At 39.6% G+C, this 12,948-nt stretch overlaps 1 protein-coding gene across 2 annotated transcripts; it reads left to right on the forward strand.

Moving 5' to 3' along the window:
• The first annotated feature begins 822 nt into the window (after positions 1-822).
• Positions 823-11,945, forward strand: dhx34 (DEAH (Asp-Glu-Ala-His) box polypeptide 34). 2 transcript variants are annotated; one of them, XM_041814314.1, is made up of 17 exons: positions 823-1,011; positions 1,130-1,847; positions 2,038-2,349; positions 2,739-2,993; positions 3,095-3,197; positions 3,312-3,529; positions 3,629-3,803; positions 3,994-4,187; positions 4,280-4,381; positions 4,474-4,737; positions 6,912-7,085; positions 7,220-7,325; positions 8,231-8,337; positions 9,497-9,760; positions 10,014-10,199; positions 11,413-11,551; positions 11,720-11,945. In XM_041814314.1, exons 2-17 carry the CDS (start codon positions 1,137-1,139, stop codon positions 11,860-11,862), a joined length of 3,453 nt encoding a protein of 1,150 aa, XP_041670248.1. In that variant the 5' UTR covers positions 823-1,011; positions 1,130-1,136; the 3' UTR covers positions 11,863-11,945. The 2 variants fall into 2 exon arrangements, with proteins under 2 accessions (XP_041670248.1, XP_041670255.1); XM_041814321.1 differs by having other exon boundaries at positions 825-924.
• The last annotated feature ends 1,003 nt before the right edge of the window (positions 11,946-12,948 follow it).

Here is a 12,948-nt window from a genome sequence, read left to right on the forward strand (position 1 = left end):
GTTTTGGTGTTCTTTTAGTCATGTTTATGATGGATTCTTGTTTTTGTTGTTAGACACATTTGAATGGTTGAAGTTATCCACTGAGTTAGAGTTGGGTGATCCTAAACTATATATAGTGCATTAGTATGCATTGCTATGGGGTTGATAACCTGTTTTGCTCTTGCCAGAGGACACCCACCTTCCACAGATTTTCAAGAGTTTCTGCAGCTCTGTCATACTGTAAGACGTTCAACACTTTTAAAAGTGTAGTTAAACAGTAGTAAGGCCAAATATAGACACTTTTAAATTTTTAAATTCAACTCTATGTGAGTTTAATGAACAATTTCAATTTTGCTGTGTATTTTACTTTATGACCTGAACAACGAGTTTGGAGTTTGGTTCGTCGAAAAAATGATGTCTTAAATTATCAAACTCTTCGATGTAATACAGTCAAAATTTTCGACCGCAGACTCGAAAGTTTTTCTCGTTGATTTGCGTCTTTTTAAACAAGAAATCTGAGTCTGATTTTTATGTGAATTGGCTCTTAAAATCTTAAAAATTATGTTTTTTATTCACGAAATTTCGACCTTTTTAATCAAAATTTAACGGGCCCTGGTTTAATAGTTTTTGGAGAGACCGTCACACGTCGTCGTAGTGTTTTTTAAGGCAACATTATTTTTATTTTACCCGCAGACTATTTTTCCTATAGGTATCAAGACGTATCCATATCACAGACTGTAGAAAGATCCATATCTATAATTTTTCCTACACACGAGAAGCTTCTGTGAGAAGCCGGAATATTTCTTGTACGTACGGAGCGGAAGCGGTCCTGCTGTATTTTTGTTCCCCCGAAATTTTCAGTAACTGCAGCCGAAGCCGTCTAGTTTAAATTATAAGCTATTGTTTCTTTAATACGTTCTCGATAAATTTACACCTATAGAAAAAGTAATAATTTAAAGTATTCCTTATCTGAGCCTCTTTGGAGAATAAATTAAAATAGTGGGTTTAATATGGATTCTATGTTGGTTCCCGGTCTGTATTACGTTATTCAGAGTAAATATGGCATCCACAGCCAGTGTAAATCAAACTGCTGACATTTGATAAATCCTTAAACATGTGCATTTAATATAATGTCTGTAAATTAACCTAGCAGTGAAATGGACTCAGACAGGAGGAGAGACGGCCGGAGCTGGGACTGGGACGATCCGGGTTGCCGATCCCAACTGGACGAAATCTTTTTCCGCCAACATGACTACATCCAGGCTGGTAGTCCACAACATAAAGAGTTCTGGGCTTTCTTTGACCGCTTCCAGAGGTTTAAAACTAAGAGGGGCATGTGTGGACCAGGCTCAAGCCGAGACCATGACAGAGAAGCAGACAAAGAGAGTAAAAGGTCCAGCTCCGGAAAGGTAGACCTGGGTCTCCCTAGAGAGTATGATGCTCGTTATCGGATAAATGTTTCTGTCTGCACCAAGGACATCGAGGAGCATATGGGAAAGATAGAGCACAGCAGAAGCAGGGGGGGATCCTCAGGTCCAGGCAGCCAGGAGGTCTCAGACTGCCGCCTGGCTCTCCTACATTTCCTGGACTTCAGTCAAAGGCAGAGCTTTGGAAAACTTGCAAAGCTCTGCAGAGAGCAGAAGAATCTGCCCATCTTCCAATACAAGGACAAGATCATCGAGTTAGTGCAAAGACACCCTGTGGTTGTTGTGGCAGGGGATACAGGTTGTGGGAAATCCACTCAAGTACCTCAGTATCTTCTATCAGCTGGCTTCACCCACGTAGCTTGCACTCAGCCTCGACGTATTGCCTGTATATCCCTCGCAAAGAGGGTCAGCTTTGAGAGTCTAAATCAGTATGGCTCAAAGGTTTGTATTTGACAATCAAAAACAGTTTTTTATTTTTGTTTTATCCTTTATCTCTCCAGTTATGTATGAAGAGATATACAGTAAGTGGAACAAATAAATGATATATGGGCAATCAGTTTAAAACTTAGATACATCACTGACCTTATTGTAAATAACTTTAAACACATCAAATATCACTTTTGTTTTGCAGGTGGGGTACAAGATCCGCTTTGAGACCACCCGGACCGAGGCCACCAAGCTGTTGTTCCTGACTGAGGGGCTGCTGCTGCGACAGATCCAGCAGGACAGGATGCTGGCTCAGTACCAGGTGGTGATTGTGGATGAGGTCCATGAGAGGCATCTCCACTGTGACTTCCTCCTTGGGGTCCTACGCTCTCTGGTGGCTGACCGTCCGGATCTACGTCTCATTCTCATGTCAGCCACCATCAACATCAAACTTTTTTCTGACTATTTTAGCAGTGCTCCAGTGCTGCAGGTACCAGGCAGGCTGTTCCCTATACAGGTGACTATCTGCAACAGTGATAATAGACTTTTTTCACATACCAATACAAGTTTCAGTGTTTGCTTCTTATATGGCCTAAAAGATTTTGTAGGTACTGGCAAGCCGGTGTAAGACAAATACGCTGCCAAAAATCCACAGGCTTTAGTGAGCATTGTGTAACAATAAAAACACAAACAGTTTGGTTTTAAGGGCATCAGGAAGGGGAAAAGGATCAGAAATCTCAAGTCACAGAAACATTAAAGAAATACATTCTCGGGGGAAAAGGGGGGCACTCTCTAACACAAGCATTGTTTGAGGCACAAGTGTTTCTCTATACTTTGTTTTTTTTCTGTACAAAGGAACCAGGAAACTGACATTTTCTGTTTTAAATTTGCATTTTTCGTAATAAGGTCATATATCAGCCCATTCCACCTGAGGAGCAGCCTTCACGTTCAGAGAAACTGGACCCCAGGCCCTACCTACGCATCTTACAGGGCATCGATCAGCGCTACCCTCCAGAGGAGCGAGGAGACCTGCTCCTTTTCCTCAGTGGTGTGGCAGAGATCTCCACCATCCAGGAAGCCTGTCAGATTTATGCCACACATACACGTCGCTGGATAGTCTTACCGCTGCACAGCACCCTCTCTCTGGCCCAACAGGATAAGGCATGTGCAATTTTATCCAGATAAGAGAGGATACATAAATCTATCTGATATGTTTTTATGTGGTTTATGAAGTTTAACTCAGTGGTTATGCTTTTCTTCAGGTGTTTGATATTGCTCCTCCTGGGGTGAGAAAATGCATTATCTCTACCAACATCGCAGAGACTTCAGTTACAATAGACGGGGTTCGCTTTGTTGTAGACTCAGGTATGGAACTAATAGCACAACTGTTTTCCTTTAAATTTACTATGGTAAACTTTGGAGGGAATATTTTCTTCAAATGTTTGTTAAAGGGCTGTTTTGTTGATTACCTCATGACAGGAAAGGTAAAGGAAATGAGTTTTGATCCAAAGGCCAAGATGCAGCGTCTGCAGGAGTTCTGGATCAGCAGAGCCAGCTCTGAGCAGAGGAAAGGTCGAGCTGGTCGCACAGGTCCTGGAGTGTGCTACCGCCTGTACGCTGAGTCTGACTACGATGCTTTTGCACCTTATCCTGTGCCAGAAATCCACAGAGTGGCTCTTGACTCTTTGGTTCTTCAGGTATCCACATCCTGCAGAAAGCATGAAAACATCTTTCTATTAATTTCGTCAATTTTGTAATTAAACTGTAGACTTATTCATCCTTTTTTCTTTCTGCAGATGAAGAGCATGGGTCTTGGTGATCCACTTTCTTTCATCTTCATTGACCCACCTCCAGCTGCTAGTATCCAGACTGCTGTTACATATCTGAAAGAGCAGGGGGCGCTGGACAGCCGCAATGAGCTGACCTCTATTGGTAGTTTGCTTGCACAGCTGCCTGTGGATGTGGTCATAGGTAAGGTCCTTTGCACCAAGGGGCGGGGGGTGTCTCCAATCCATGCCAAGCATATTATGAATAATTAAAATTGAAATAATATTTTCTATTTGCTTGATCTCTCACTTAAAGTAATAATGCTGAATATCAGCATTGTGAAGCTATGACATGTTACACGTAAAGTAGCAGCTTGTTATGTTTCTGTGTTTAGGAAAGATGCTGGTGCTGGGCTCTTTGTTTAACCTCGTGGAGCCTGTGTTGACCATAGCAGCAGCCCTCAGCGTTCAGTCCCCTTTCCTACGCAGCTCACAGCACAACCCTGACTGTGCAACCGCCCGCCAACCCCTACATAGCAACCAGGGTGACCCCTTCACCTTGCTCAACACCTTCAATGCGTGGATGGAGGTCAGTAGTGATACCAGATTTGTCACTGGCTATGTGATCACAACAGTCTGGGGTACAGGATTGTCTTTGTTTTATTTAAAACTGCCTCACAGGTAAAGGGAGAGAGAGGCGGCGGCTCAAGGAAGTGGTGCAGAAGGAGAGGACTTGAAGAGCAGCGGCTATATGAGATGGTCAACCTACGCCGACAGTTTAAGGCAGGCTGCTGATACAGTTGTTCTCTCATTAAAACATCCTTTATAAAGTTTTTAGGCATACTTCTAATGTGACCTTTCCCTCTGATTAACAGGACTTACTGAAGAGCCACGGTTTGCTGGAATCAGAGTACAGCTCTTCCTCTAGCAGTGACCGTGAGAAACGTAGGGAGAGGCTTACAGAGAGAAGGAAGCTGCATCAGCTGAAGAGAGATCACGAGCAGCAGGAAAGCAGCAGACGCAAAGTCCTGAAGCTGGATGAAGGCCAGGAAGGAGAGTTTTCCTCAGGGTCTGACACAGAGGAGGCGGGCAGAGGCAAGAAGAGCAAGGAAGGATCAGGACAGAACGTGGACATACAGGTGAACTCAAGGGTACAGTGCATTATGGGGGGAAAATGGCAGCAAAAAAAAATCAAAACCTCTGCATCAGATGTTTAAATTCTTAAGTAAATTCTTGCGTTTTTAAATAGCAACAGCTTAGGGTTAAAGATGGGAGAGTGAAACGTAAGGGTTGTTAAAAATCACATACAGACGGCTCTTACAAGAATCCAGCCTCAAAATAGTAAGCAGTCTGCCAGGTAACTGTTAGAGCACTCCCTTATTCTTGAAATTAGGTTAAGGCAGTATGCCAGGTTTTTAAGATATACGGATATATTTTCAAGTGAGAAATAGGATAAGACAATATAGTTTACATTGATGTGGGATAGGATAAGATAAGATAAGATATTTCTTTAATAGTCCCACAAGGGGAAATTCAAATTTATAGCAGCAAAAAGTATCACTGACAAAGTAGGCCATTGATGAAAATAACACAATAGAAATAGAGGACAAATAAAATGTTGATGTTGATATAAAAAAATTGATGTCAGGCCTTTTACTGAGTAGAAAGATTGCTTACAGTAAGAAACACTAATCAGTCAGTCATTAGCAGTCATTATTTGTAGAGCACCAATTCTCAACCCATGCTATCTCAAGACACTCAACAAATAGGGCGACAGTAATATTTGTAATGTTAACTCTAAATAGGTAGTTATCATTTATTTAGTTTCACTTTGGAGCATTTACATCATTTTCTCAAACCCAAATGAAAGGATAGCTGCTTGATACCACTGCAACAAAAATAGGAGGCCTAAACATCCAATTTTGGTAATTTATTGTTTTTAATTGACAAATTTTGCAGGGAAATTTCTGCGCACTGTCTACATTGCACAAATACATGCCAATTCCACCCACTTTTCCCAGTGAATAGGACAATGAATAGAAGGTTTTTTTTCTGCAATTTATTTTTATCTAAAAATTAAAATGTGCCCAATATTGGGTGTCTACAATTTCCATTTTTTGCAATGGTATAGAAAAGATTTCAATATTCTTTAATTTTCATTATGATCATATCAATGTTTATAATGGAAACTATTCATTCTTCAAAAAACAGGATTTGCGTAAAAAACAAGATCATCATGCATAACCATTTCTGCAAAGGAAATAAGATATACAGTTGCTATCAGAATTATTCAACCCCAATTGAAAATCAGGTTTATTGTGAAAATGTACATACTTCCTGCTGTTTGCAATAAACAAATCAAAGCCCAATCTCAAGCATAAATCAAATTTCATCAAGGCTTGGTTGCAGAAAAAGTCCTGGAAAATTCTACAATGGCCATCACAGTCGCCTGACTTGAACCCCATAGAAAATCACTGGTGGGATTTGAAGAAGGTGGCTGCAAGAATACCCAAGAATATTACTGAACTGGAGGCCATTGCACATGAGGAATGGCCTGAGATTCCTCAGGAACACTGGTGTCTGACTGTGCATCTCATTTGCATCAGGTCATAAAAGAAAAGGGTGCTCTACTAAGTACTAAAGATGCTCGCCATGAAGGAGTTGAATAATTTTTAGACTGGAGAAGTCATTATAAGTTGCATTTTTAAGTTGAATTTGGGGAAACCACTTGAAGCATTAGTTGTGTAAATTTTCACAATAAACCTGATTTGCAAGGGGGATTGAATAAAATTGATTGCAGCTGTATATCACATACTGACATTCAGCCAAGGTATTTTTCCCATATCACCAAATCACCCAGTCCTAGAAAGAGGAAGGTGAGTGCTACATGGACTCAAAAATGTAAAAAAGAAAAAAAAGTAGCCAGGATCAGATGCTCTTCAGGATGAGAGGATAAGGATATAATGCAAAAAAAAAAAAAAGAAAAGAGCTTCAAACTCTTTGGAGTTGAAACATTATAAAGGATTTTTATAATACTCAAAGTGCCTCGGATTTCCAGTTTTTACTCGTTTAAACAATTTTCATAAAGGACAATCAGGTACTGCTTTGTTGATCATATTTTTGTCAGATGTTACCAACACAAAGAGGAAGTAAAGGTTTTTATTAGGTCTTAAGCTTCTACAGACCAGCAGAATTGAAAAGAAAGGTTCCCAAGAATATTGTCTTTGTATAAAATGGGACAAGTGGATTGTTTTCATGCATGTTTGAGAGTTAAACCCTGAGTCTGACCGTGGTGCTTTTTGATCTACAACAGGAGGTGAAGTTCAAGTTGCGTCACAACGTGTCTGAGCTGCAGGAGGCGGTCAGCGTCAGTCAGGACTTGTCCTCTCGCCAGCAGGCGTTTCTCAAGCTGCTGCTTTGCCGAGGCCTCTACCCTCAGCTGGCACTGCCTGATGAACACAACTCCACCCGCAAGGACTCAGACCAGGTCAGGCCTCCTGCCACACCTCTTATTTAAAAATTACATACAGGGGTTAGTCTTTGTCAAACTGCAAAGTGATTCAAAAGATATTCAGGTGCCATATTTTCACTTCCTGTCCACTTTTGATTTAAACTGTGCAGGTGTTTCATACAAAGAGCAAGCAGGGAGTGGTGATCCACCCTACCAGTGTGTTTGCCACTGACCCAGAGGTGTTACAAGTGCCCGAGGATGACAACAGAGAAATGGGTAGATAGTTTTTTTTCCTTCTGTTCTACTTACCCACACAGTCTCACATATGGCTGTTCAACATGAGTCTGGTTCTGATTCAAGTTTCTGTTTAAAGGAGTTTGTATGTTTTTTTTTCAGTTTCACTTTTCCCTTGTCTCATGCTTTGCTCATGGATGATTACTGGTAGTCTTTGTGAAAAATTTTATTAAGAGTCCAGTCTACACCTGCTCTTTAAAGTGCCGTTACATAGAATTTCTTATGAAGTGATGCTATGCAAATTAAGAAAGTTTAAAACAAGAACCCAAAACTGCAGGGATCAAACACAGAAAAAAGTTTTAGTTGCCCCCAGCATATAAGATGATAGAAATTAATAACAGGCTGAAAAAGGACAGTGGAGGTCCGCATATACAAAAATGAGCAATGTGAGGATAAGAACAAACCTACCTTTGATGAGAACAAACAAAACACCTGCAAATAATATCAGAAAACACAACGGAAACTTATTTTTAAATCCTTTAAATGAGTCATTTATCTAACTATATTTATGCCTGCTTGAATAAAAATGTCTCTTGAAGACATTTTTACTTTTAGATCTTTCTTTTGAAATCTGGAAAAGACTAAATCTGGTGGGCTGACTCTATTCATCTGTGGTGTTGTCCCAGAAAAAATCTCAAACCATATTTTCCATGTTGCAAAGACAGCAATGCTACCTGATTATTTTGAATAAGAAAATCAGTAGCTGCTGTTCTCTTTTTAAAATGTATGGAAATTATTAAACAAAAGACTACGAACAAAACCTCATCTTCTGTCTCCTAATCTACTGAAGAAGTCCTTTTCCCCCTTGTCTCTTAATTTGAGTCTTATCATTGTGTGCATGTCTTTCATTATATCGCTCCCTCTCTGTCTCTGTTTCCTGCCTGCAGGGCCTGATAGAAGGGACAGCAGCAAACACCAGCTGCTAGCCTTCGTTACTCTGCTGGAGACCAACAAGCCGTATTTGTCCAACTGTGTGCGGGTTCCAGCTCTACAAGTTAGTCCTGTTTCCGCAGTTAACCTACAGTTTTATTTCTTTTATTCTATTGTTGCAGCCCTACTGATTTTATAAGATGCTAAAAACATGATGTTATGATTGATAACAGGTAGAGTTTGAAATGGTTTCTAAGTAAGTTCTAGGAGAAGGAAATACCCTACTAAAAGAAATCAAGCCTATAAACCTCCTGGAACCAGAACTTTTATTTGAAATGCATTCTAAGTTCTCAATGTCTTGGAAATTATCATTTCAAAAATCCTTTCAAAATTCTGTTAAATTTCAAAGAAATTTCCCTAAATATCTGTGAAGACCTTATATATCTGTGAAAATTCTGAAACATATTTTTGAAGTTTCCCATGAAATACCCCAAAGGTCTTCAAATATTCCCCAAATGTTTCAGAAACTTTATCATACAGCCCAAATATTCCAATAAAAAAATCACAAAGAATTCCATGTACATTCCATTAAATTAATTCCAGACAAATTCCCCAAAACTTCAATGACAACTCCCCCTAAAATTTTAGATCAAATTCCACAAATTTTACAAATGCATTTCCCAAAGTTCTTCAAATATCCCTCAAAGGTTTCAGAGAAGATCATAGAGCCTAAAAATTTCAACAAATATTAACAAAAAAAATCCATGTAAATTTCTATACAATTTCAAGCAAATTTCACAACAATCCTTATCCCCAATTTTCCATGAAAACGATGGGAAATGCCCCAAACAACCAAATAAATTCCCGTCAATTTCCCCCCCAAAAAAAGAACAGAAATATTTCCCAAATTTTCATAAAAATGCCAAAAAATTAAAGCAAATTCCCCCATTTTCTATTTAAAAGTTTCCATGAAAATGCTCAAAATATTTGTAAATAAATCTGCCCAAACTTCCAAAAAGAGATCCCAAATTTCCATGAAAATCCCCCCCCCCAAAAAAAATCAAAGCAAATTTCCCCCAAAACTTTTGATGATACTCTCCAAAATATACAAACATATCCCTAGAATTTCAATTGCAAATCCTCTAAATTTGTAAACAAATCTTCCCAAACTAAACAAATTCCCTAAAATTTCCATGACATGTTCTGAAAAACATTTGCATAGTTCTCTGCTGTGGTTCATTTATGCTTCATATATAAGAATTAATTCTCTGTTTGCTCACCAGGCTTTACTGTTGGTGGCCAACTCTGTGGACAGTAATGCTGACTGTACTCGCCTGGTGGTGGATGGCTGGCTGGAGCTAGAGCTGAGAGAGCCAGAGGAGGCCCTCAAGGTGTTGTCTACAGCTCTAACTCTTAGGGCTGAGTGGGAGCGCCTCCTGTTGGCCCAGCTGGGACAGAGCACAATGGGGGAAGCAGTCCAGGGCGTGTCCCGTAAAGTGATGGAGAAGCTGAGTGAAGGCCTGGTCCGATTCCTGCTCTACACAGAGGTACTCGTGAGGCGCCCACTGATCAGTTAGACCCACAAATATTAACTGTAGGACCAAATGATATATCTTTTATTAATATGTATACACACTCTGTATACAGCAGTAGTATTTTAAAGTTATTTAAAGGTTTTCTCAAAGTTTCTCAAATGTTTTTTTTGCTTTTGTAAAGGTATAATTTTCCAAGGCAAGGCAAAAAAGAGAGACAGAGACTAGAATAATTATTCAACTTTTTCAATCTTACCTTCCCTGCCAGGTCAGCTACAGTCTACGACGTCTCACAGCTCTGCAGACACAGAACCTGTACATCGGCCCCCAGTCTGAGTCGTCTCACACTGGAGCTTCAGACCTAAACCCACTATTTCCTGGAGCTGAGGCCAAACCTGACCCCCTTAAAGGAGGCCTGCATGTCACCAGCTTCTTCACCTACAACTGTCTGGCTGTAAGTTGACCTGAAACCAGGGAATTCTGGTTCTAGCTGTCTGTAGGGATTTCATATCTAACCTCCTTAGACCCTGCATGCACATATGAGGACATTACATTCTGGTTTTCCTATTATAGTAATAAATTCTGCCATTACAATTTTTGAGATAATTGCCCAAAATGTCCGTCGACATTTATGCAATTTATTTGAAATGGGAGGATTTCCTTTAGGAATTTTAGAAACTTATGGAAACTTTTGGTGTTTTTTTTTTAATTTAGGGAATTGCCTGGAAATTTCAAATATTTTCATAGAAATTTGCAGGAATATATTTGTATATTTTGGAGAGTGTCCTTGGAAGTTTTGAGGGAAATTATGCTTTGAATTTTGGGTCATTTTTATGGGAATTAGAGAAATTTGTTGAGGGGAAATTTCAGGTATTTTTAAGAAAAATGTTGGGTAATGTTTTTGTAATTTTTTTGAGAACTTTGATTTTATAAAAAAATATATTTTCATAAAAAGTTTGGGAAATTTGTGTCATTTTCCGGAAATTTGGGGGAATTGTTTGGATATTGGGGGAATTTCACTAAGTTCATGGAATTTGCATCATAAACTATTGGGCTTGTGACAAGAAAGTTGAGAGAGTATTTGCTTGAAATTTATGAGGATTTTACACTGAATTTTTGGGTAAATTGCTATTGCAATTTCAAGGCTTGATATGATAAAGTGTCAATGAAAATTTTGGGAATATTTAAAAACATTTTGGGGTATTTTTTATGGCAAACCTAAAAAATTGAAGGTAATTTCTGTGATGTTTTAAGGGGCTATGTGTGGATTTTGGCAAGGAAAATATCTAAAAATTCAGAGTTCACAAATTCACAATTTCTGACTGACTAAAGATCCCCAACATCTGACCAACTAGCTGACAAACAGCAAAAAAATCTGCTCTAAAACCAATCCAGTGCTGTATTTTCAGCAGAATCAGGACCTACAGGAGAATTCTGGACATCCTTTTTTGGTCAAAACTAACTGCTTTTCAAAGACACAGTAGAGCTTTTAAACTTATCAGGTCCTACTGACCCCAAATAAGTGGGAGAAACTAAAAATGTATTCCAAACAAGAGCTCCAGTCTCAGGAAGTGAAATTTTGAATGATATCATTTTAATTTTCCCATCAAGCTTTGCCTCCTGAAATGCCTCTGAATTAAACCAATCGTTGTGTTTTCACTCTGCAGGACTCAAAGGATCTCTACAGTGAATGCTTACGCACTTTCTGGAGCTGTCCTAACTGTGACCTCTACATGCCTCTTACTCCACTGGAACGCATGCAGCACGAGGCCTCCTGCAGGCCAGCAGGAGAACAGCAGGAGGAAGGTCAGAATTTCCCTCATGTTCAATGATTTTTCAGCTATCTTTTGGATATATATTTTATCAAATACATACACCTGCCAAGACATCTAATAGCGGTTTGATACTTTGTGTCAGTAACTTTAAAAAAAAATCAAAATTGAAGAGTATGTGTGGGTATTTTGGGGTTTTCAGAGGCAGAAGGTGGACAGGCCCGCCCTTCCTCAGTGTCCAGCCTTACAAGAGTTTATCACTGCGACATCTGTAATGAAGACCTGAAGCTGACCTCCACTGAGATCCTCAAACACAAAAGGCAGCACATGTACTCTACCAACTAACTGCTCACTGTGTGAAAAGTAACAACTACAACTATTTTCTGTCAAAAAATACATGTTTTTTCAAATAAAGTCTGTTTTTTTAAGTTTTATGTTTTACTGCTCTTTATTCCTGAAGAGTGAGGCTCAGCTGTAGAGTGGGTCGTTTCTCAGTCAGTAACTCCCACTCCTGCAGTCATTAGACAGTTAACCCCATATTTCTCCCACTGCTGCATCAGTGACATGTTAGTTTGCATGAATGGGAGTGCAACTATATGTACAGTCATGTGTATACATTTTAGGCATGTAGGACGGTAAGGATTCATCACAGGCCACAACCCGGGGCTGGAGAGAGGGGGTAGGGTGGCGTTAGTCAAGCCTGACCCACGTCTGTCGCTTGGCATCTCTTCCATCCATGCCTTTTCACCCCTTGTAATGGGCCTGGAGACCATTGGTGGTTTTTGAGCCCTTGGGACATCCACAACATGACCAGGGGCTCATGGCAACAAAGCTACCTGACTAGACAGTACCCTAGGCCATGCTTACTCACCACATTCATCCCTTACTCTGCTCTAAAGGTGTTTTTTCAACAGATTATTTTACTATACCCCTGGTTATATGCAAGGACATCCAGAGCACAACTAGGAGTGCGTCAATTCTCCTTTCCACCCAATGGTGCCCTCAGGCGGCTTACTCGCCATACTTCAGCCTCAATTTTGGCCCAAACATGCCTAAAAGTTCTGCAGAGTACTGTATATTGACTGTAAAATCTTCAGAAATCTATATATCTGCAGATACCAATAATATATTTAAGTGTTAGTTCAATTTAAACATTAATTATGTTTCTCTTAAGCTTCCTCATAGTGCTGCTTTGACAAATAATCATGTTTGTAAAAAACAAACACTTATGAAAGTATTTCAGTGTCTCGGACATACAGTGTTTAAAGTCTGGATAAAAAAAAAAAAAGACGCTTATAAAATTATCAGTGTTTCAGAAAAAGGCACAATGCGCATATGAAAGAGAAGACGACTCTGGTTTAAAATATAGAGTGGGGGTTTAATAATGATACAAACCCACGATATGTAACACCTCAAAGCAGCACATTGGCA

This window comes from Cheilinus undulatus, linkage group 2, assembly GCF_018320785.1.
Source record: "Cheilinus undulatus linkage group 2, ASM1832078v1, whole genome shotgun sequence".
NCBI lineage: Eukaryota > Metazoa > Chordata > Actinopteri > Labriformes > Labridae > Cheilinus > Cheilinus undulatus.

Bases quoted from the DNA above. Each gene is read 5' to 3' on its own strand.
- dhx34 (XM_041814314.1), top strand. From the start codon at position 1,137: ATGGACTCAGACAGGAGGAGAGACGGCCGGAGCTGGGACTGGGACGAT. The intron at 3,198-3,311 runs GTATGGAACTAA...ACCTCATGACAG, and splicing joins TCGCTTTGTTGTAGACTCAG to GAAAGGTAAAGGAAATGAGT. The intron at 3,804-3,993 runs GTAAGGTCCTTT...TTCTGTGTTTAG, and splicing joins GCCTGTGGATGTGGTCATAG to GAAAGATGCTGGTGCTGGGC.